Raw genomic sequence first — 21,787 nt, 5'->3', positions numbered from 1 at the left:
CTGAACCTCCCTTTGTCTCAACTCTTCATCTGTAAAATGAGGATTATATTGTACTCCCTCATAGGTTTAAATGGGACCATGTACATAAATTTAATATAAGTAAAATATAAGTAGATGTGCCTATCTCATGCAGAGCACAGCCTGACACATTGTGTTATGTAAGACTTAGTTGCCATGATCCTTAGGAATAGTAATGTAATTAGCATTATTCCATCTTCAACTCTTTCCCTTCTCTCTTCCTCTCCCCTAGCGGTTCAGAATCTCTCATCTTATCTCTTGAGGGAGAGAAAACCTTAATCAGACTGTATTCTTCCCATTTCTTTCACTTATACAAAGACTACAGCTTTTTTTTCTTTTAGTAATTTTTAAGGATTTGCATCTTTATTTTCAATGGCCTTTGATGACAGTCCCCATCAGTGCTGATCTGATGTTTCACAGACCAAACGGGGACGGTTATGGGGCCAAGGCACACGTTGGGAAGTGCATGAGTTATATTCCCAGGTTGTCCCTTCACCAGACAGTCTCCAGAACCATGGTTGGGGAGGTTCAGGGAAAAGCTGTGCCCTGGTGGTGGCTGAATCTCTGTGTTTGCATCCTGTGCAGGACTCAGGAATTGACATCGGGGACATCACTGCAAGGAAGGCTCTGAGAAAACAGCTGCAGTGCAAGACCTTCCGGTGGTACCTGGTCAGCGTGTACCCAGAGATGAGGATGTACTCAGACATCATTGCCTATGGGGTGGTAAGGAGCTCGCCCCTCGGGGTTTCGCCCAGACACAGACAGAGAGCAGGACCAGAGAGAGGTGTGGAGAGTCAGGGAGGGGAAGAGCCTCTTGGCCCCCAGTATGGGACGTGTGGTAGACCTGTGGACAAGAGGCTGATTTCTGGAGCTGAGTGAGAGGCAGCCTATGCTTTCATAGCCCAAACCTCTCCATTCCCTTGAGAGAGGTGCTTAGTCTCTCCTTTACAGTCCTAAGCAATTCAGCTCTGGCCCCAAACCTGCATATCCCACTTAATAAAACAAAAACCTGAAGTCAGGTTAAGATTGCAAGACAACATAACAAACTCCACTGTTCCTCAAGCATGGGTGCCTGAAGTTCTACCAACCAGCCTTCATGCCTCCCCCACCCACGGGGCTATGTCTTTCACTCACACAGAGCCTCCTGGTAAGGCATTCTGGGAAATATAACCTTCCTGAGTTTGCTGTATTTTGAGGGCTGTTTTAGTACCACTTATTGATTGGCAGCGAGCAGTTCCCCCAGCAGAGGCAGCAAGATGGAGGGACAGAGCAGAGGGTTTGGACCTGGTTCCACTCTTGACCCAGCCGCTTCCTGGGCAAGTCTCTTAATGTCTATTGGCCTTAGTTTCTTCATATGTTAAGTGTGGTAAAATAATACTGTCCTTGTGGGTAGAAGAAAGTCTCAGATACATAAATGTGTTTTGTGTCTAAGGTTAAAATACTTTGAACATTATAAACTCTCCCATTCTTCCAATATCCCCAGGACCATACAACTCTTAAGGTATTTTAAATACCTGATTGATTTTTGGATATCTCACCTGGTTTTTGCTGACTGAACACATAAAGATTTTCTATGACAGTTAAGCCCTCAAAACTATCTCCTGGGGCCACCTGCCTTACCCCCACCCCCTGCTGTGTTACAGATGGGGAGACAGAGAGGCAAAGTGACTTGCTCATATTCACGCAGTTAATCAACAGTGAAACTGAATCTGAAACATCAGCTTCTGATATCACTGTCATTCCTCCCTTTGCAGTGTCCCTTCAGACCTTTTAGATATCCCAGGATGAAAATTTGAAGGAAGAACTGAGGCCTCTTCCTTTGATGACCTGTGCTCAGAACTGAGTTCAACGCCTGCCTCAGCAGGAACATTAGGGGTACAACGTCAGCCTGGGAGGAGAAGAATCCTTGCTGAAGGGTTGGCCTCAGTGTTTCCCTGGGGTTCTCCCAACTCTCACATCCTAGGATTCTAAAGGAGACAGAGCCAAGGTCCCAGGAACTCCCCCCTTCCCACCCTCCTGCAGGGCCTCTGTTGTCCCCGGAGGCCAACCTGTAGGAGGGGGTCATATCTTCCCACAACAGTCCCCACGGCATGGCTGACATGTCCTGAGAGTACCGCCCAGTAGCCTCTTGCCTCTCCACTTCCCAGGCTGGTATAATTCAGATGTCAGAAAACTCCTCAGCTGGCGCCGCCCAGCTGTTACCTGAGGCTCCAGATCCTGTCATCACCGTGGAAACACACTGGACTGTGAGGTGCCCATCAGTCCCATCTACCTCCCCAGAACCATCCTGAGGATGCGGCAGTTACTGGTACCCCTACACCCAGCCCATAGCAAGTTGTGTGTGCTGCTTGGCCACTGTCGAACCCAGCCCAAACAGAATAGTTAGCTACTGTGGCTCCAGAGAAACTATTGGCCCAGACCTCTGGGAGCCAGGGCAAGCTTCTGGATTCATGGTCTCACCAAGCTATCAGCTGTAGCTAAAGAGTATTAGCCAAACTCAGCCAGAGAAGCGGGGAAAGCAATAACAGTGGAGGTGTATGCACGCAGCCATTGCAATTCTGGGTCTTGGCCCAGGGGCGTTCTTGTCTTCCAAGCAAAAGGGTCTCATCTTATGAGCACATACAGCAGGTTTACCATGTAGTCTCCTCACCACCACACCCAGAAACCTTTGGTTGGTCAAATAGTAAGTGGCATATACAGGGTTGTGATCCAGATCCGTTTGAGTCCACAGCTGGGGCTGTTTTCACTTGGTTGTGCTGGAAAACCTCCACTTGCCATCCCAGAGGGCTGAGCTGTGTCAGCCGTTCCTGGGCCTGGCGGACGTCTCTGACCCCCTGCATGTTCATCTACCTGCTTCTGTTCAGGGCCCAGCCAGCCCCCCTCCCTCCTGCCTCCTCAACAGGCTAGGTTCTTACGTGAGCAGAGAGATTCTTGCTTGTCCAGGAGCATAATGAACTCTTAATGGGGGCAGTAAGGTGACAATGGGCAGGGCAGGATGCAGCACAAGAGCAAGAGGATTTCTGGGGCTGAATCTTTCTTCCTGGTGATTACTTTTATTCTGAAATGGAAAGACCAGATATCTTCTCAGGGACACGTTGTTTTTTTTTTTTTTCTTTTTCCCTTCCAACTCATGCCTAAACTGCATTGCTCAGGTCAAATAACCCCCTGGGATTCTCAGGCCATTGTCAAGTCTATATAACCCTGCTCATTAATCCAGTAATAGGTCCCACTAATGCCTCCTGCGGGCTGAAGGGCCTGTGGGCCCCGCTGTGTGGACATGGGCATCCGCCTGGATCACCGAGCTCCGGGCCTGGGAGAGGGCATGGCTTTGCATAATCCCAGCTCTGGTGCTGACAGTAGAGATGGAGCAGCATCTGGAAACAGACATGCCTGCTTCTGAACATTAGCTTTGCTACTTAATCACTACGTGACCTTGACAGTTTGCAAAACCTGAAAGGTTATAGTCACATCACTTCATGGGGCGTCTTTCACAGTCTCAGGATCGTCTCCATTTGCATGATGGAAAGAGCTTGGACTTCGGAGACCGACAGACTCCAGCTCTGCCATTTGTCCAACTATGATGCCATTCATTCACTGTTCATTTTCTTCATTTATTCACACATACTTACTGTGTAATATGTGCCAGGGCTGACCCACGTCGCAGGCTGTGAGAAAGCCTGAGAGCTAGTCTGGTGACTGATAGAGGAGACGGGCAAGTGGAGAAGTGACAAGAATACAGCGTGTTAAGTGCTGCAATCAGAGAAATGGAGGTGTTGGCCTCACACCCAGATGTGAGTCAGGAAAGGCTTCCAGAGTGACAGAGAAGCTGAGGACCACAGGAAGAGGAGGAGTCAGTCAGGGAAAAGAGAAGGCCAGGGCAGAGGGTCCATGCAGTGGGAACAGCATGACGGACCGAGAGGTGTGCAGAGCTTCCTACTGTAACACACTTCTTGCACCCTTAAAAGAGATAGTATTACCGATCTGGCTATGTTATTTTGAGAATTAGGTGGGATAATGCATGGAAAGCATTTCACCTGGGACCTGGCACATAGATGCAGTCATAAAAGCTAGTTTCCCTGAACGGCCTTCAGAAAGGTTATAACGGTAATAATAGTAGCTAACAATTATTGCACATTTGCTATTTGTCAGGCCCTGTGCTGAGTACTTGTAGATATTGTTTCAGTTAATCCACAATCCTATGAGGTTGGCACTAGTATTATTCCCTATTTGAGAGTGAAGGAAACAGTTGAGGAATTATGTTGCTTTGTCCAAGGCCACACAGCCAGGATTCTATCTCAGCCCGTCTCTCCCAACTTCCCCAACAGACCACCTACTTAATGGGGGGTGGATGATACAGAGCCAAGGAGGACTTTATCAAAAGGCACAACCCACCCCTCATTCAGAGGCCAGCTTTGGGGATCCAGGGGAGATCCAAGTCTGACATCAGGGCTTTCTGGAACTTTCTCTTTGTAGTAGAAGTTAGCAGGTCTCACTGATGGATTACAGTGTTCGGCTTCAAATGTGACACCCACGCCTCCATGGGCTGTGGGAGAAGTCCAGAGAGTATTTGCCTATGCTCCTCCCACACAGGCCAGCCAAGTAATTGGTTTATGATAGAGGATTTGCTGCATCGATGCTTCTGGGGCCCTGCCTAGGGAACTGACACATGCTCATATTTCTGCAGAACCCCTAAACTTCAAGTTTGAGATTGAGCTGCTGTCACCCAGTAAAGGAAAGGGAGCTCGAGAGAAAACGCTTTGGCTCTGTTCCTTGTCCCCTGTCAAGAACAGGGGTCACATAGAGCACACGTGGGCCTCTGGTTATCTGTTCCATTTCGCACCCCTTAACTGGGTTCACTGCACTCCTGCCACGTCCATCAGGACTACGAAAACTTAGCTGCTGTCTACCTCTGGCCTTCCCCAGATAGATGACCCACCTGTGGCCCATTGCCCTGGTCTCCCCCTGGATTCTGATCTCCAGCCTCCTGTTGTGAACAGAGTACTTTGATTGCTAAGAAGAGCTATTGAAGCTAGCTCAAGTTTAGGTGGGTAAAGATACCACAAACTCTGTCATGGGCTTAGGAACTAAAGTACAGCTGGACATGAGCACTTGAGCTGGGAAGCCACTCAAACTGCAGCGGCGGCAGGATGATCTCTCTTGTCTCTAAACCTATCTGCCTCCTGCCTCATCTCCTCATTGATCACACCGGATTCCTCTGCTTGCACATGGCCCAGCAGATCCACCACACCCAGTCTAAATGGCCTCACCATCCTAGTGGCCAGCACCCACTGACCACGGTGTCTGGTCTTTCATCTGGACTCCTAGGACAGAATAAGCGGATCATGAGATAGTCACATTCCAGAAAGAGAAGGACCAGGAGAGGGGAGGAAAGAAAGACAACTGTTAATTCATTCTAAGCTGTTTGTTGGTGCCTGCCACGGTCTACTCAGCTATGGCATGCGAGCAGGACCATGTGGACCGTAAGCTGCCCTTTCCAAAGGCTGAGAGTGAGCTTAAGCCGGAAGGGGACATTGAATATCCGCTTTCCTACCTAGATGTGGGAAGACATTGGTTCATGGTACCCAGACATTTGTTCTGTTGATTGCCATGTGCTTGTAGGTGAGGATAAGAGATACCCCTCTCTTCCCCTGCTCCCACTCTGGCCCCCTTCTCTCTTATTCTCCCACCAGACCTCCCACTCTGGAGAACCCTCATCAGCTGGGCCTCCGCTGGGGCCTGGCCAACCACTGCTGGATCTGCAGGAAGCAGAGAAGGCCGGGTACTAGAGGATATCCCAGGCCCCCAAACAGCTGACACGTTGCCTACTTCCCCCAACCCTCAAGAACAAAGACTTCTATCCACGGACTTCTGAAGGCCATTATGCCACCCTTGTGCAAAAGGAGGGGGTGAAAAATCTAGTAGCATCTCGTGTGTGTGCATGCGTATCTTTTCTCTTTACCTAGACTATCCCAGCTCCGCAGACCCAGCTTGCTGTTTAACAGAGTCCTAATGCTTCCCCTCCAGAGGGGGCTGGTCTTCCCTCAGCACCCTGATGCAAGGCGAAAGCTGGAGCTTGTTGGTTTCCATAGTATTCAGAGGGCCTCGGATTGATTATGGAAGCAGAGCCTGTCTCAGTGGAATGCTTGTTTCTCCTGATTTAATGCATCTGTTTCTCTGTTCCTTTCTCTTCGGTGTGGCCGCCTCTCCTCTGGCGTTCAGCTGCAGAACTCTCTGAAGACTGATTTGTGTCTTGATCAGGGTCCAGACACGGAGAACATTCCTATCGTGTACATCTGCCACGGGATGACGCCCCAGGTGAGTGCTCTGAGAGATCCCCATGCACGTGTGTGTCCGGTGTGGGGAAGGAAAAGCTAAACTCTGTCATGGCTACTCTGGGCCCAGAGGCCTTGGGAGCTTTTCATTAGGAAGTGTCCTCATGAGCAAAAAAGCGAGTCATACCTGCCATGCCTGGAAGGAGTCTGAAGGAGCAGGTGCTGGGTTGCCAGGATCCCCTGGGGTGGGGCACAAGGAAGGCGATGCATCTCTAAAGAGGAACACCTGCCTCCGTTGGGGAGACTGTGCGTAAATTACAGCCCTGGCTCTTGCAGCCATGCCTTTCCCTAGCAGGAGGGAACCCAAAGTTCCCCGGGCTCCCTGATGTCTCAGAGTCCCTTCGGAGTGCCACTTCACAGCCTCAGGCTCTGCCCTTTAGTAGATCATAGCTGGGACCAAAATTTACAGCCATGAGATCCTTTCTGGCTCCTCTGACTTTCTGGTGGAGAATAAAGGGAAAGTAAGTTATCCCTCCAAAATTCTCCATTCATAGCCTAGGCTTCAGATATCTGAAGAGGCTGTTGAGACGCTGGCAAGAGAAACGGTTTGTTCAACAGAGTACAGTGGGCAATTCTTGACCAAGAGTGCCATAGACTGACCTGTTATGACTTGACATTTTCAGAGTTTACTTACCTTACCTCCAGAAGCGTACAAGGATTTTTAAAAGGTATCTTAGTGTAGAAGATGCGTATATTCGTGCAACTGCAATTTAGTGCTTAGAAGAGTTGTTACCGGCCTGAACACACAGCTAAAGGAGATCGCGATGTGTGTGCACCCGGTGTACGATGCCGAGACTTCCCAGCAATTGTCCACTGTGATCTCCACCACCTTGTCCTTTTTGTGGGCCAAGCTGCTGTGACATCACTGAGTGGTCAGTCACAGGTCAGCAGATCGCACTGCCTTCACACCACACAGTGTAGCAACTCATTCTCCATTATTACAATGGTGTGACATTTTTAATGAGTGACTATTTTTATGTAAACTTTTTATTGACATAGAACATATATACAGAAAATAGACTAATGATAAGTGTACAGGATTAATGAATTTTCAGGGCAAACACACTCATGTAACCAGCACCCAGGTCAAGAAAAAACATTATTGCTTGATTTTGAATTTTATGTAAGTAGCATCATAGGGTATATGCTTTCTCATGTTGGCATCTTTCTTCCATCATATCTGTAAAGTGCTTCCTTACTGTTACGTGTAGTTATAATCTGCTCATTTTTGTTACTATGTAGTATTGCATCTTATGGATATACCATTTTCACTATATAGTCTACTGTTGATGGACAGTTGGACTATTGCCATGTTGGGAGAATTATGAATACTGCTGCTGTGAACATCTTGTCCATGTCTTTTGGTGCACATATGTACTAATTTCTTTTGGATTTATACCTAAGAGTCGAATCACTGAGTCGTAGGGTTGACATATGTTCCTTTTTTTTTTTATTAGTTATCTATTTTATACATATTAGTGTATATATGTCAATCCCAATCTCCCAATTCATCCCACCCCCCCAGCTTTCCACCCTTGGTGTCCATATGTTTGTTCTCTACATCTGTGTCTCTACTTCTGCCTTGCAGACCAGTATATGTTCACTTTCTGTAGACAGTACCTACATTAGTCTGCTAGGGCTGCCATAATAGAATGCCATAGGCTGGGTAGCTTAAACCATAGAAATTTATTTTCTCAGTTATGAGGCTTAAAGTCCAAGATCAAAGTGCCAGCTGAGGGGCTTCCTTCCCTGGTGGTGCAGTGGTTGAGAGTCCGCCTGCCGATGCAGGGGACACGGCTTCGTGCCCCGGTCCGGGAAGATCCCACATGCCGCGGAGCGGCTGGGCCCGTGAGCCATGGCCGCTGAGCCTGCGCGTCCGGAGCCTGTGCTCCGCAACGGGAGAGGCCACAACAGTGAGAGGCCCGCGTACCAAAAAAAAAAAATGCCAGCTTTCTGCTGAGAGCTCTCTTTCTAGCTTGCAGATTGTCGCCTTCACGCAGTGTCCTCACGTGACAGGGGGAGACTAAGCAAGCTCTTGGGTGTTTTTTTGTTTTGTTTTGTTTTGTTTTGTTTTTGCTGTACGCGGGCCTCTCAACCACTGCGCCACCAGGGAAGCCCTGGTGTCTCTTCTTAAAGGAACACTAACCCAATTGGATCAGAGCTGTACCCTTATGACCTCATTTAACCTTAACTTGAAGATTTGGGAAATTCTTAGCCTGTTCACGTTGCAAAAGAATGAGAAAGCTTCTTCTGGAGAGAATACCAAGAGTGTGACTGAACAACCATTTGATTAAGAGATCATGGGTGGGATTCATGGACTTAATTAGTCATCTCACAGCAGAAGGCATCAGTAGAGATGGGCTTATACCAGCAGAGACACTGCCAGTTTGAACTAAAGAAAAAGTGGGGCAGAGTGAAGGAACGCTATTGGACTTCTTGGATTCTATAAGATGGGACCACATAGCTATTCAGTTGTGAACATGCACCATTCCTCAAGAAAAGGGAAGAATAGTACTGAAGGTGATGTAGACATCATCAGGGCTGCCACTCCCACCACAGGCCCAGGGGTAAGGCCATTCCCTCAAAGGCTAGGCCTGCTGCTCTGGTTTCAGTGGGCAAGGATGACCCAGTACCAGAGGGGTAGGGCCAAAGCAGCGAGCGCCTTGGGTGGGGCCACTCCAGAGAGCTGAAGGGGCAGGTGGCCCTGCAGAGACATGAGGGTGATGCTGCCACCCCAGTGGGCCTGGAGGGCAGAGTATCGAGACAAAAGATGATTATTCTTGAGCCTTAAGATCAAGTGGAATTTGCCTTGCTGTGGTTTGGGCTTGCTTGGGGCCCATCAGCCCTTTCTTCCTTTCAACTTCTCCCTTTTGGAACACGATCGTCTATCCTATGCTTGTCCCACCATCACATTTTGAAAGCACGTAACTTGTCTGATTTCACAGTGTCTTAGCTGGAGAGAAATTTTGCCTCAGGATGAATCATACCCTGTGTCTCACACATATCTGATTTAGATGGTATTTCGATGATATTTGGACTTTAGACGAGTTGATGCTGGAATGAGTTAAGACTTTCGGGGCTGGCGGGATGAAATGAATGTATGTTGAATGAGAGAAGGAAAGGAATTCGGGGGGCCAAGAGCAGAATGCTATTGACTGAGATTGTGTCACCCCAAAATCCACATGTTGCAGTGCTAATCCTGACTATATTCGGTGTAAGGAAGTAATTAGGTTAAATAAGGTCATAAAGTGGAGCCCTGATTTGAGAGGATTGGTGTCCTTCTAAGAAGAGCCACCAGAGAGCTCATCATTCCCTGTCTCTCTCTCTCTGCCACGTGAGGACACACCAAGGAGGGAGTCGTTTGCAAGCCAGGAAGAGAACTCCCTCACAAGAAACAGAATGCCAGCACCTTGGTCTTGCACTTCCAGACTCCCAAAACTGCGTGAAAATAAGCTTCCGTTGTTTAAGCCGCCCAGCCTGCGGCATTTTGTTGTGGCGGCCAGAGCCATCTAAAATACTGTCAGTTTTCCAAAGTAGCTGTGTTAATTTTTACTCCCACCAGCCATATATTAGAGTTCTAGTTATTCCCCAGTCTTGCCAGTATTTGGTACTGTCTGTCTTTTTAAACTTCTAGACCTTACGGTGGGTGTATAGCGCTGTCACATGGTAGTTTTAATTTGCATTTCTCTGATTATAAATGCAGCCAGGCACCTGGGTCTTCAGTTGTTCTTGAGTGTGAGTCAAGACGGCCAGGTCATAGGTAGTTGGGTCTTTGTGTAAATTCCCTCTCTGCTTTGTAACGCCTACGACCAAGAACACAACAGGTAAACTTTCTTTTAACAAATCTATGTGGGAATGTGCAGGGTTGGTGCTTAGCTAGAGCACTGACTGAGCGTCAGGTGTTTCCTCTGTGGGATGATGGCTGTCTGTTCAAGCAGAGGCTGCCGGCCTGCCAGGTGCAGATGATTCAATACGGGGCAGTCTGTGTTGTTAGGAGTGTGGATTCTGGAGCCAGCTTGCCGGAGTCCAGATGTCAGCTTTGGAACTTTCTAGCTGTGAACCTTCGGGCAGGTTTTTCCATTTGGGCCTATTTTTTTAATCTGTAACTTGCGGATTAATAACGGTATATACCATAACGGTTGTTGAAAGGATGTAATACATTTAAATAGTGCTCAATAAATGTTAGCTATTAGTATTGCTATAATGATAATATTATTATTATCACTGCTCATTGAGCCTTGCTCAGTATAAATACCCTCAAGTTTCTAACTCCAACCCACATTGGACTGGCTTTCCTTGGACTCATGTGCCATCTGCCGTAGGTTCCTGCTCTGGTCAAAGCCGACCCATAGACTATGAGAGCATTTTGCTATAGCAGCAAAAAATACAGTGGTGTAGGGGCGAGGGCAGTGAATGGGGCATCAGGAAGCCTGAGTCCTAGGCCTGGTCTTGCCACACATTTGCAATGTCACCTTACCCCTCTCTGGGCCTTTATTTTTTTTTTTTTTTTTAAATATTTATTTATTTATTTATGGCTGTGTTGGGTCTTCGTTTCTGTGTGAGGGCTTTCTCCAGTTGTGGCAAGCGGGGGCCACTCTTCATCGCGGTGCGCGGGCCTCTCACTATTGTGGCCTCTCTTGTTGCGGAGCACAGGCTCCAGACGCGCAGGCTCAGTAGCTGTGGCTCACGGGCCCAGTTGCTCCGCGGCATGTGGGATCTTCCCAGACTGGGCTCGAACCCGTGTCCCCTGCATTGGCAGGCAGATTCTCAACCACTGCGCCACCAGGGAAGCCCTGGGCCTTTATTTTGTTTTATGCTTTTATTGAGGTGTACTTTCACACTAAAGTACACACATCTTAGGTGTACAGTTCAATGAGTTTCCACATGTGTAGACGCTGTACAGGCACCACCCAGATCAAACTCATCACCCCAGTGGGCTTCCTCATTGCGCCTCTTGGTCAATACCTCTACACAAAGGTAATGACAGTTCTGATCTCTAGCACCATGGATTAGGTTTGTCTGGGTCTGTATTCTTATCTGCAAGCCAGGAAGTTGGACTGGCCATCTCCAGGCCCAGCTCGGCCAGCTCTGACAATCTGCTTACCTCGAATGCTTTTGTTCTGAAATTCAGTTTCAGAAAAGCTTATCTTCACGCAGTTTTGGGAGTCTGGAAGTGCAAGACCAAGGTGCTGGCCTGGGAAGCTGTGAGTTTGTGCTGCGCTTGCCAGGAATTCTGGGAGCTGCCTTCCCTTGATGCTGTGTAAATCAGCTTCTCGATGTGGAGCTGCAGCAAGCAGACTTGGGTCCCCCTCCCCGTTCCCCACAGAACCCTCGTATAAGTGGGCTGTATATGGAACAACCCTAACTGGGCCCAGTTGCCCTCTCCTACCAGGCCTGCAGCTGAGGTGCACAGCCCAGAGGTAAGGAGGCTTGAGACCAGCCTCAAATCACACACATTTCCCAGAACAGAGAGGTGTAGGTGCTCTGCCGTGGCAGGAGTTTGTTGAGTATGGCCTTCCCAGTGAGTTGGGAGAACTGGGGAGAACTGGGTCATCCTGGAGATGGGCTGTGTATCCTTGGCGGGAGTTCATCCATCCACTAGGGGTGGACATGGGTACAGGGGTAAGCGATGGGTGAGGAGGCAGGGCCTCTGGCTCTCAAGGCTTCCCAAAGGCATCCACTAGGCCTTAAGAATTTCATTGGCTCACGGAAGAGACGAGAAAAGGAGGAGCTCAGGGATATCACCTTAGCACAAGGTCAGGGTACATCTCAGAAGGGGACTGTGGACAGATACAGGCCTCAGGGATACTCTGAATCTCCCAGAATTGGTGCAAATTAAGTGCTCAATATGCATTTCCAGGAACATTTTCCCCTCCTACTAACAGCTCTCAGCAAATCTCTTGGTACCATGGCCACAGAGGTCAAGGAGAACCCGGGGAAGTTCACAGATGGGACTGCCACGTCCAATTATGCAGGTTGTGCATGGTACAACTCCAGAGGAGGGATGTGGTACCTCACATTGTTGTCTGGGGAACAGAGACCTGCCCGAGGTGACAGTCTTTCTGGGCTCCGTTATGAAACCTCACATGTTCCTCCCCGAGCATCACACTTCATAGGAAGAGTAAAAATGTTGAAAGGCAAATGATGAGGTATAGAGTGGTCAAGAACCAGACTACCTGAGTTCAAATCCCAGCCCTACCACTTACTAACCCGGTTCCCTGGATAGGTGTCATAGCTTCTTTGTGTCAATTTCATAACCTATAAAGTAGAGATTAGTGTCTGCATTTTAGGATTGGTATAAGAATTAAATAAATTGATGCACGTAAAACACTTAGACAACAAACCTGGTACACAGTCATTGCTTACTAAATATTGGATAATTATTACCAGATCGGTAAAGAGATTCAAGACCATGTCCTTACGAATGAGAATTGTTTAGCCTGGAGAGGAGCAGATTTAAGGGAGACATGAAACTTCCAAAATTATAAGGACACAGATTTTTTTGACTGAGTGTAAAGGAAACTTTTTCCAGTCGTTGGCTCAGGCAATCGTGGCCTCTCCATCATCAGAGGCGTCCAAGCCATGTTTGGTGGGCTCCAGGGGCATTGCGCAGGGTTCCTATGTCATGTGGATGCTTAAGCTGAGAAATCCCTAAGGGCGCCCCCACCCTGAAGTTCTATGACTTTTTAATTCATTACCTTTTAAAATTTTTCTTTAATGAATGAGAGTCCATAATTTGCCAGATACTGCTCTTGGCCTTGCAAGACAGTGATGAGCCATATGGAAGTCACTGCCCTCACGAAGTTGCCATTCTAGTGCTGGAAACAGAATTTTCTGTATTATTTCATCCTCCGTCTTTTCTTTCTTGGGAATTATGTATGTGGCCACAGTTGAGCTACATGCCTTGGATTTCAGCCAGGCAAGAATGGTGAAGGAGGAAGAGGACAAGAAAGCAGGACTGCGACCTGGTCAAGTTCATCCTGCCGACTTTGAGGATGAACTTCCCTTCGTTGCTTCCTTCATCCAAATTTCTAAGGTTTTTTCATTTGGGGTTTTAAAACCAGAGAGAACCTGTATCAGCCAGGTAATAATCAATCCCCAAACCTCACTGGCATTAACCAAACAAGTTAATTTTGTCAATTCAAAAAAGTAAAACATTTTACTTTAAACATTAAACAAATTAAAATGAACAAGCGATAAAAACATATTTAACTCATTAATAAGGGAAACAGTAAGCAGGTACTGAAAGTATTTGAGGAACTCAGTATCTGTAAGCATTTTCTAAAAAAGAGTGTTAGAATAAGATTATAGATTAGATACAAAAGTAGTTAATGTCCTACAGGGAAATAAAATCATAGCCTTTAATGTGATCTTTTCTACCCAGACAGGAATCTAGAAGTTAACGTTTAACTTCATAGTGTCTGGGTACTAATCAAAAGGTAAATAACAAAGTCAAACACAGGTATATTCTCTTGGAAAATTACATACTCTTGGGTGGGCTTGTTAGACTATGCTCCAGTTATGCTATTGAAAGGATAGGTAACCTCCCGTCCTTTTTTTGCCTTATTTCCAGGTTTTAGGTAGTTCTCTTAGTCTTTTCACAAAGTTGGCTAAAGGTGGGGTGACTCTCCAGGCCCTTAGTGACTTGGGTACCCTTGTGGATTCACAGTCGAAGCACATGGACTTTCCCCCCAGTTATTTCCTAGAGCAGCCGTAACAAAGGAGTGCAGACTGGGTGGCTTAGAGAACAGAAATTTATCATCTCACAGTTCTGAAGGCTAGAAGTCCAAGACCAAGATGCCGGCAGGGCCATGCTCTCTCCAAAGGCGCTAGGAAAGGATCAATCCCAGGCCTCTCTCCTTAGCTTCTGGTAGTTCCTTGGCTTGGGGCAGCATAACTCCATCGTCACATGGTGTTCTCCCTGTGTGCTTGTCTGTGTCCAAATTCCCCCTTTTTATGAGGATGCCAGTCATATTGGATTAGGGGCCACCACTCCAGAATGACCTCATCCTAACTTAAATAATTACATCTGCAGTGTAATTGTTTATTACACTTATTTCCAAATAAGGTCACATTCTGAGGTACTAGATGTTAGGACTTCAACATATGAATTTTTGAGGTACACAATTCAACCCCCAACACCCCCAAAGAGGAAGAGTGTGACTAGAGACCTGACTTCTGTGCCTCAGACGAAAAGTGCCTCACATCACTTCCTGTCACATTCGATTCACCAGAGCTATCACGCGGCCCTGCCTCACTAGAAGTTAGGGTTTTCTGGGTGCCCAGGAAACCTTGTCTCTGCCACACAAACTTAGATATTTTCTAAATCACTTCCTCCTCTGACAAATAAGAAAACAAGAAAATGGCAACTGGGGATGTGAACTACTTGCCTGGGGTCACAGCACGATCTACTGGCCAAGACAGGTCTAGGAAGGATGCCTGTATTTTGTGTTCCACTTTCTCCTCCAGTTTCATTCATTCATTCATCAAACACATGCTAGGTTGTCTTTCAGGAAGTCCTCATATTTTGAAAAGTTTCATTTCCCTTGAAGAACAAATTTGCTCTAGTGATAGAGTGGCATTGTAGAGCAACTTAGAGTGGGGCCCAAAGACATCAGAGACCCAAAGGTAGTTTGGATGAGGAAGAGGGGTGGGGTTCACATCTGTGTTTCAACCCTTTGAGAGATTCTGCTTAAACGTTGTTTAAAAAGTTCACTCTGATAGCATTGTGATATTCCCGGGTCTCGGAGAAGGCCTTGGGTAGGAGAAAGCCTAGTATAACTAATCAAATTAGTGAGGTGAAGTTGCTGCTAAGCGTGCTAATTGGTTAATGAGTAAATGTAACCATTTTATTTAAATTAGCAGCAAATTTCAAGCAATCCTCAAAATAACTGAGAATATTAGCCCTAATTAACGTAACAGCCTGGAAAATTTCTTCTGCTGGGAAAAGTGCAACAATGGGGTCTCCCCACAGGCTCTGTTTATTCAGTCAATCACTCATTCACTCATTCATTCCTTCATTTGTTCATTCAACAAACATGCATTGAGTATTATGTTAGGCCAAGAACTGTGAGAGTCCCTGACCTGGAAGAGCCCCGATCTAGAGAGGGAGTCGGACACTTAGAAATTACCGTTTATACGGTGCGACCTACGGCCCCAAGCCACTGTCTCATTAGGCCATCAGTGGAGAAACGGGACAAGAAAAGGTCTGAAGACCTCTCCCATTCTTTCTGCCTGAGTCTTCTAGACTGTAAAAGACACAGGGGGGAAAAAGTGCTTTTTCCACAGGAAGGTAAATTTTTGGCTGTAGAAGAAGGAAGATGAAAGGAACTTAAATTCTTTCTAAAGTTTTTGAAATACTGAAGCTGCCATGTTTATGCTTCAGGAAGTGCTTTTTGACTCAAGGTATAAACATTAGAATTGAGTTGAAAGAAGTCTTCTCTTTACCCCGGAGATGAATTCCCTGTTAGATCAGGTAATGTGTTTAAGAGGAGTGTGGAATTGTAGATGGAATTTGTTGCCTCTGCTTTTTGGAATTTCTAGAATTTCTTCATTTTTTTCTCACTTGGCTCTCCATGCATATACACACACATGCAGAGAGAGAGAGAGAGAGAGAAATGAGTGGGAAAACTAGCTTATTTCTCTGTCTGCTAATCACTCTCTAGAAACTGCCATTCCCACGTGGGGTCATGATAAAGCCATCACCCCTGGCCTGGTCGGCAATGCTCCCAAGGCCAATGCATGTGGCATTAGAGGCCCTTCCTGAACTGTGCTTGCACCCCCAGAACTTTCAAGTAACATCTGAGAGACAGCTGAAAAATTTTACTTTGTGGGATGAGCATTTAAATCGCCAGCCACTTCTCTGCAACCTTTGGCAGACTTCTTCACTTCTCTGCGATTTATACCTATAAATAAATGAGAATGCCAGGCACCAAGCAGTTGTGAGGTTTTGAAAAACTTCCCTGAGTTTGTTTCTTGGCTTCTCATGTGTGGTTTTTTTGCCCAGGCATCAGCTGAGGACTGTTAGTGCAGGGCCCCGACTGGATTACTGTCCTGGGGGAGCCTTACCCTGTCCTGAAACTCTGGCTGGCCACCTCCAGCTCTGCATTATTTGGGGACTAATCCAAATAGGATTATTTGGATCTCTTCATTTTCTTAGTACATCCTCTGCATTTAATATTTTATTTTATATTTCTTAGAGCTTCCGAATGTTAATTTGATCATATTTTTTTGTAATTCTATAAGTTGTTAACTCTTCCACTAAAGTAGAGATTGACTATGGTAAGATACAGAGCAAAATAGTTCCTTGTCTCTGACCCAAGAATCTTGTGTTTTCTACCAGCATCTGTTAGGTTAGCTTGTTAGTAGGGTGAAGTCTCAGATCCTTCACAATTCTTTATTTTAAATTGAAATATAGTTGCTGTACAATATTATATGTTACAGGTGTACAATATAGCGATCCACAATTTTTAAAGGTTATACTTCATTTATAGTTATTATAAAATATTCGTTATATTCCCCATGTTGTACAATATATCCCTGTAGCTTATTTTATGCCTAATAGTTTATACTTCTTAATCCCCTACCTCTATATTGCCCCTTCTCCCATCCCTCTCCCTACTAGTAACCACTAGCTTGTTCTTTATATCTGTGAGTCTGTTTCTTTATGTTATATTCACTAGTTTGTATTATTTTTTAGATTCCACATATAAGTGATATCACACAGTATTTGTCTTTGTCTGACTTAGCATAATACCCTGCAGATCCATCCATGTTGCTGCAAATGGCAAAATTTCATTCTTTTTTATGGTTGAGTAATATTCCATTGTGTGTGTATGTGTGTGTGTATAATGTATTTGTATAAAATATATATATTATATACATATGTATGTGTGTGTGTATATATATATATACTGCATCTTCTTTATCCATTCACCTGTTGATGGGCACGTACATTGCTTCCATATCTTGGCAATTGTAATTAGTGCTGTTATGAACATTGTGGTGTGTTCTATCTTTTCTAATTAGTGTTTTTACTTTTACTTTTTTTGATAAATACCCAAAAGTGGAATTGCTGGCTCATATGGTGGGTCTCTACTTATTAGCCTCTGAGCTGTAGCCTCACACGTTTCCAGGGGCCACCATTCCTGTGGGGTACAGAGTGAGTGGGGCCTCTGGGGTGATGCAGTGTCTAGCCCTGGGACGCCCTGCTTCTTGCACATCCTCTGGACAGCCATCCTTCAGCTCCTCCCCTCGGCCCTCTCACTTTCGCAGTGTAGGCTGCTTGTTTGAGGGGGTAGCTTTTGCTCCAGAGGGCCCAGGGCAGTGATTGATGCCCTCACAACCTTGGGGTCAGGGGAGGCTGGGATCTAGGCCCAGTTCTGCCCATAGCACATGTGTGATTGCGGCCAGTGACGCAGTCTTTCTAATGCCAGTTATAATCCATGAATTGGGGCTTCACTAAATTATTATGAGTGCTCTGTTGGCCCATATGTGACAACACCTAGCCCAGTGCCTAGAACGTGATGTTTGGTGTGGTTATGTCACACTCGAGGGCAGCCTCTCCACGGGTGCAGAAGGGGAACACTCAAGGGCAGGAAGAGCAGGCTGGCCACCGGTGCTGCTTTCTCTCCCAGCACAGCCTCCCTTAGATCCGGCTCCTCCGCAGGGCATGGCCCAGGTGACCATCACAGGGCTCCGTCTCCATCACAGACACCCACTGGGCCCGCCCGTGAGTATCTGCCTGGAGCTGGTCTCACCCTGCTTTAGGAAAGTACCCCATTGCCCTTTCCCTTTCAGTGGTTGCACACCGAGCAGAGCCGTGGCCCTGACACATCAGCTCAGCCCGGGACACAGGCACACAGATGTCCGTGCCGCAGTGGTGACCTCCTCTTTCCCCAGGCGATGCTGAGCCCTGGGCTGCTCCTGCAGCTCCAGTGCTAAAAAAACAAAACAAAACAGGAGGCCACTTGATTTGTTATTCGCTCCACACGACACGTTCCTCACTTCGTGTCCAAACTCCACAGCTAGTGTTGAAAACAGTGAGTTTTGTGTGACTTTTATTAAGCTCCCATAGGCTGGGAAGGAGCGGTCATTAGTGGCCCCGCAGTGGGCCAGCGATGAGGAAACCGGTTCCAGCTCACTACCCAGACAGAGGCTGAGCTTCCCACCACTCACCTGCCATTCTTGGAGAGCTCTGCCTCTCAGGCCTCAGGCCTTGGGGATAAGTCACTGAGCCAGCATCCAAGGAGCTGAATTTGGAACCCGACTTGGCTTTGTGGTCTCTTACAAGTCACTTCACCTCCCTGAGCCTCAGCTTCCTGATCAGGAAAGCGGGGTGGGTGCTGAGATTTAAATCAAGTAACCAACTCCTATGTGCCTGGCACCAAGCCTGGCACGGAATGGGGCTCAGTAACGTTGGCTTCTTATTCGAATTAGGGCAATCTCTCAGCAGTTTTGGGAAGCTTGCTAGGCTGCCTAAAGATAACGCTAACGACAGCTTACATTTATTGTTTACTGTTTCTAGGCATTTTTCTAAATGCTTTGTGTGTATAATCTCAGTTAAAACCTTCTAGAGCCCTGGGAAGTAGGTACTGCTATTACCCCATTTGTACAGGGGAGAAACTGGTCACATAATTACCAAGAGGTAGCACCTGGCTTGAAACCCTGGTTGCCTAACTGGGAACCCACGCTCCAAGCCATGGCTCAGGACTGACTCCCTGCTTTCATTAGATGTGTGGCCTCCACTCTCAGGAAGTTCTCTGGACAGAGACAGGACAATAGGCCCCTGTTGTGTGGTGTGATGAAGGCTTGGCACCGAAGAGATGTTCAGGGCACACTTGCTGGATGAATAAAGGCTGCGGTGAGAATACAGGGAGGGAGTAGCCGATCTAGCCAACCACCAGGCATGTTCTTCTTCTTGGGTTCTAAAGGAAAACCGAGTTTAATTTGCAGTTTCCTCCCTGAGAGGACTTACGGCAGGGTCCAGAGACTGGGCTGAAGGAGAATTGAAAATACTACCCAGTCAACTCTGTCCTTCCCACCCACCATGGACCAGGCCACGGAACACAGGCGAGTCAGCTCTCTGGACTCATGAGGGCTCTCTGCGCGTGCCCTTGCCTGTGGAGCTCCTGCTTTGCCCTGAGGAGCTGGGACGACCATCTCCCCGTAGGATGCGGACCCCGAGGATGCTCCAGCTGTACTGTGCCATTTTATATAAGGGACTTGAGCATCCGTGGATTTTGGTGTCCGCGGGGGTCCTGGAATCAATTCCCCACACATCCTGAGGGATAGCTGTCTGTATAAATGTAATTGTCATCACAGTTGATGGATATATACGTGAATTGGTGTACTTGTTAGTGGTCTCTCTCCACCACTACATCGTAAGCTCCTTGAGGGCAGGCACTTTGCTTTGTTCTCCAGCGTATCCCTGGTGCCTAGCACAGAGTAGGGTTCAGTGCACCTCTGATTAGCAAACGGATCTGTTCATAAAGTTGTTCATAAAGACTTTTTAGTGAATGAAGGTAGTCTTCATAACACGACCTCCTAGCAGCCTGCCCAGACACACTGGCTTTGCCACTTACCAGCCTTAACCCAGAAGCCTGACCCTTCATCTGTAAACTGGAGTTAAACTCACCTATCTGATAGACTCTATCAGATAGAGGTTTTGTGAGGGTTAAATGGAGAAATACATAGGATGCTCGGCACTATGCGTGGCACACAGTAAGTCCTCAATTAATACGTCATCATTGCTGTTACTTTTATTGGTAGTATGAGTTATTATCAGTCAAGATAGGCTCTGGCAGGATCTGTACTTCTTTTAGACCTAGTATCTTTTCATGGAGACCCAGGGATGGGAGCTTGAGAGATGTGCCCTCCCCCACTGGGATGGAAGCCAGATCCTTGTCACTTTTCTCGATGAGGGCCAGTTGCTATGGGTACAGGTTGGACAGGAGCGGGGGCTTCTCCTGCCACCAACACTTGCCGGCACACAGAGCTGGCCTGCCTTTCCGTTTGACCCCAGCCCCATGCAAGAGAGACTCTCAGACCCTAAGCGTTATCCTATTGGCAGGGCTGTACTAACACCCTCCCCGCCGCCCCCGGAGCTTTCTGTAACTCACTCCCCCACTCGAGCTGGTTTTGCACAGCTGCGTCCAGGAGAGCCCAGGATAAGAACAGCAAGCCAATGACAGAATGTAAGTCACAAGCATTTCATCTCAGGAGAGAGACTGCTCTCTTTCTTTCATCCATTTGGAGCAGGAAGTGGGGAGGTTTCCCCAGAGTCTATACCAGTGCTCTGCAGCCCTTTGCACAAAGCGCCGGCCATTAGGAAGTGGGCTGCTCCTTGCTGCGTTTCTAAGTAGGGTGTCAGTGGCATTTTGGGTAGGGCAGTTCTTCGTTCTGTGGGACTATCCTACCCAGTGCAGGATGTTTAGCATCCCTGGATCCTGACCACCATCAATGTTGATGTGGAGCCAAAACATCCCCCGCTCATTTCCAAAGGTCCCCTGGAGGAGGTGTTACCAGCCCTAGCTAAGAGTGTGACGATGAAGGAGTACAAGAAATAGGCTTGGGACTTCCCTGGTGGCACAGTGGTTAAGAATCTGCCTGCCAATGCAGGGGACATTGGGGTGGGCCCTGGGGTTGGAGAGGAACTTCTGCCTCTGAGGCTCAAGGTCAGGATGGAGGGAAGTTCAGGAGGAACACGTTTGCAGCTGTCTTGCAAGTAAAGCAGGGGGCATCTGGATGCATTAGAGAGTAGAGGAGATTTAGGAACCTTGCTCAGGGGAAGTGTTTTGTTTTGTTTTTTTGTGGTACGCGGGCCTCTCACTGTTGTGGCCTCTCCCGTTGTGGAGCACAGGCTCCAGACGTGCAGGCTCAGCGGCCATGGCTCACGGGCCCAGCCGCTGCACGGCATGTGGGATCTTCCCCCACCGGGGCACGAACCCGAGTCCCCTGCATCGGCAGGCGGACTCTCAGCCACTGTGCCACCAGGGAAGCAGGGGACAGGGGTTTGAGCCCTGGTCCAGGAAGATCCCACATGCCGTGGAGCAACTAACCCCGTCGTGCGCCACAACTACTGAGCCTGTGCTCTAGAGCCCACGAGCCTCAACTACTGAGGCCTGCGTGCCTAGAGCCCGTGCTCCACAACAAGAGAGGCCACTGCAGTGAGAAGCCCGTGCACCGCAAAGAAAAGTAGCGCCCACTCGACACAACTAGAGAAAACCCGCGTGCAGCAACGAAGGCCCAATGCAGCCAAAAATAAATAAATAAATTTATTTTTTTTAAAAAAAGAAAGAAAATATCTTTTAAAAAAAAAGAAAGAAAGAGGCTTGGGGATTTGGGAATGGCTGGTGGCACTGAGTGGGGATGTCTGAATTGTGTTTATATCAGGGAAGCTTAAGGATGTGCTTGTCTATTTCAAGAAAGTGCCTAAG

The 21,787-nt window shown here is 47.4% G+C and overlaps 1 protein-coding gene across 2 annotated transcripts in view; it reads left to right on the top strand.

Annotated features, from left to right (window-relative positions):
• Positions 1–21,787, top strand: part of GALNT18 (polypeptide N-acetylgalactosaminyltransferase 18) — a 360,452-nt gene that overhangs the window by 286,115 nt on the left and 52,550 nt on the right. For both annotated transcript variants that reach the window (XM_065881395.1, XM_065881396.1), the window contains 2 exons: positions 604–741; positions 6,238–6,333. In XM_065881395.1, coding sequence (XP_065737467.1) covers positions 604–741; positions 6,238–6,333 — 234 coding nt within the window. The remainder of the gene's footprint in view (positions 1–603; positions 742–6,237; positions 6,334–21,787) is intronic.

Source organism: Phocoena phocoena, chromosome 8 (genome assembly GCF_963924675.1).
Source record: "Phocoena phocoena chromosome 8, mPhoPho1.1, whole genome shotgun sequence".
Taxonomy (NCBI): domain Eukaryota; kingdom Metazoa; phylum Chordata; class Mammalia; order Artiodactyla; family Phocoenidae; genus Phocoena; species Phocoena phocoena.
This window is presented reverse-complemented; position numbering and strand designations above follow the sequence as displayed.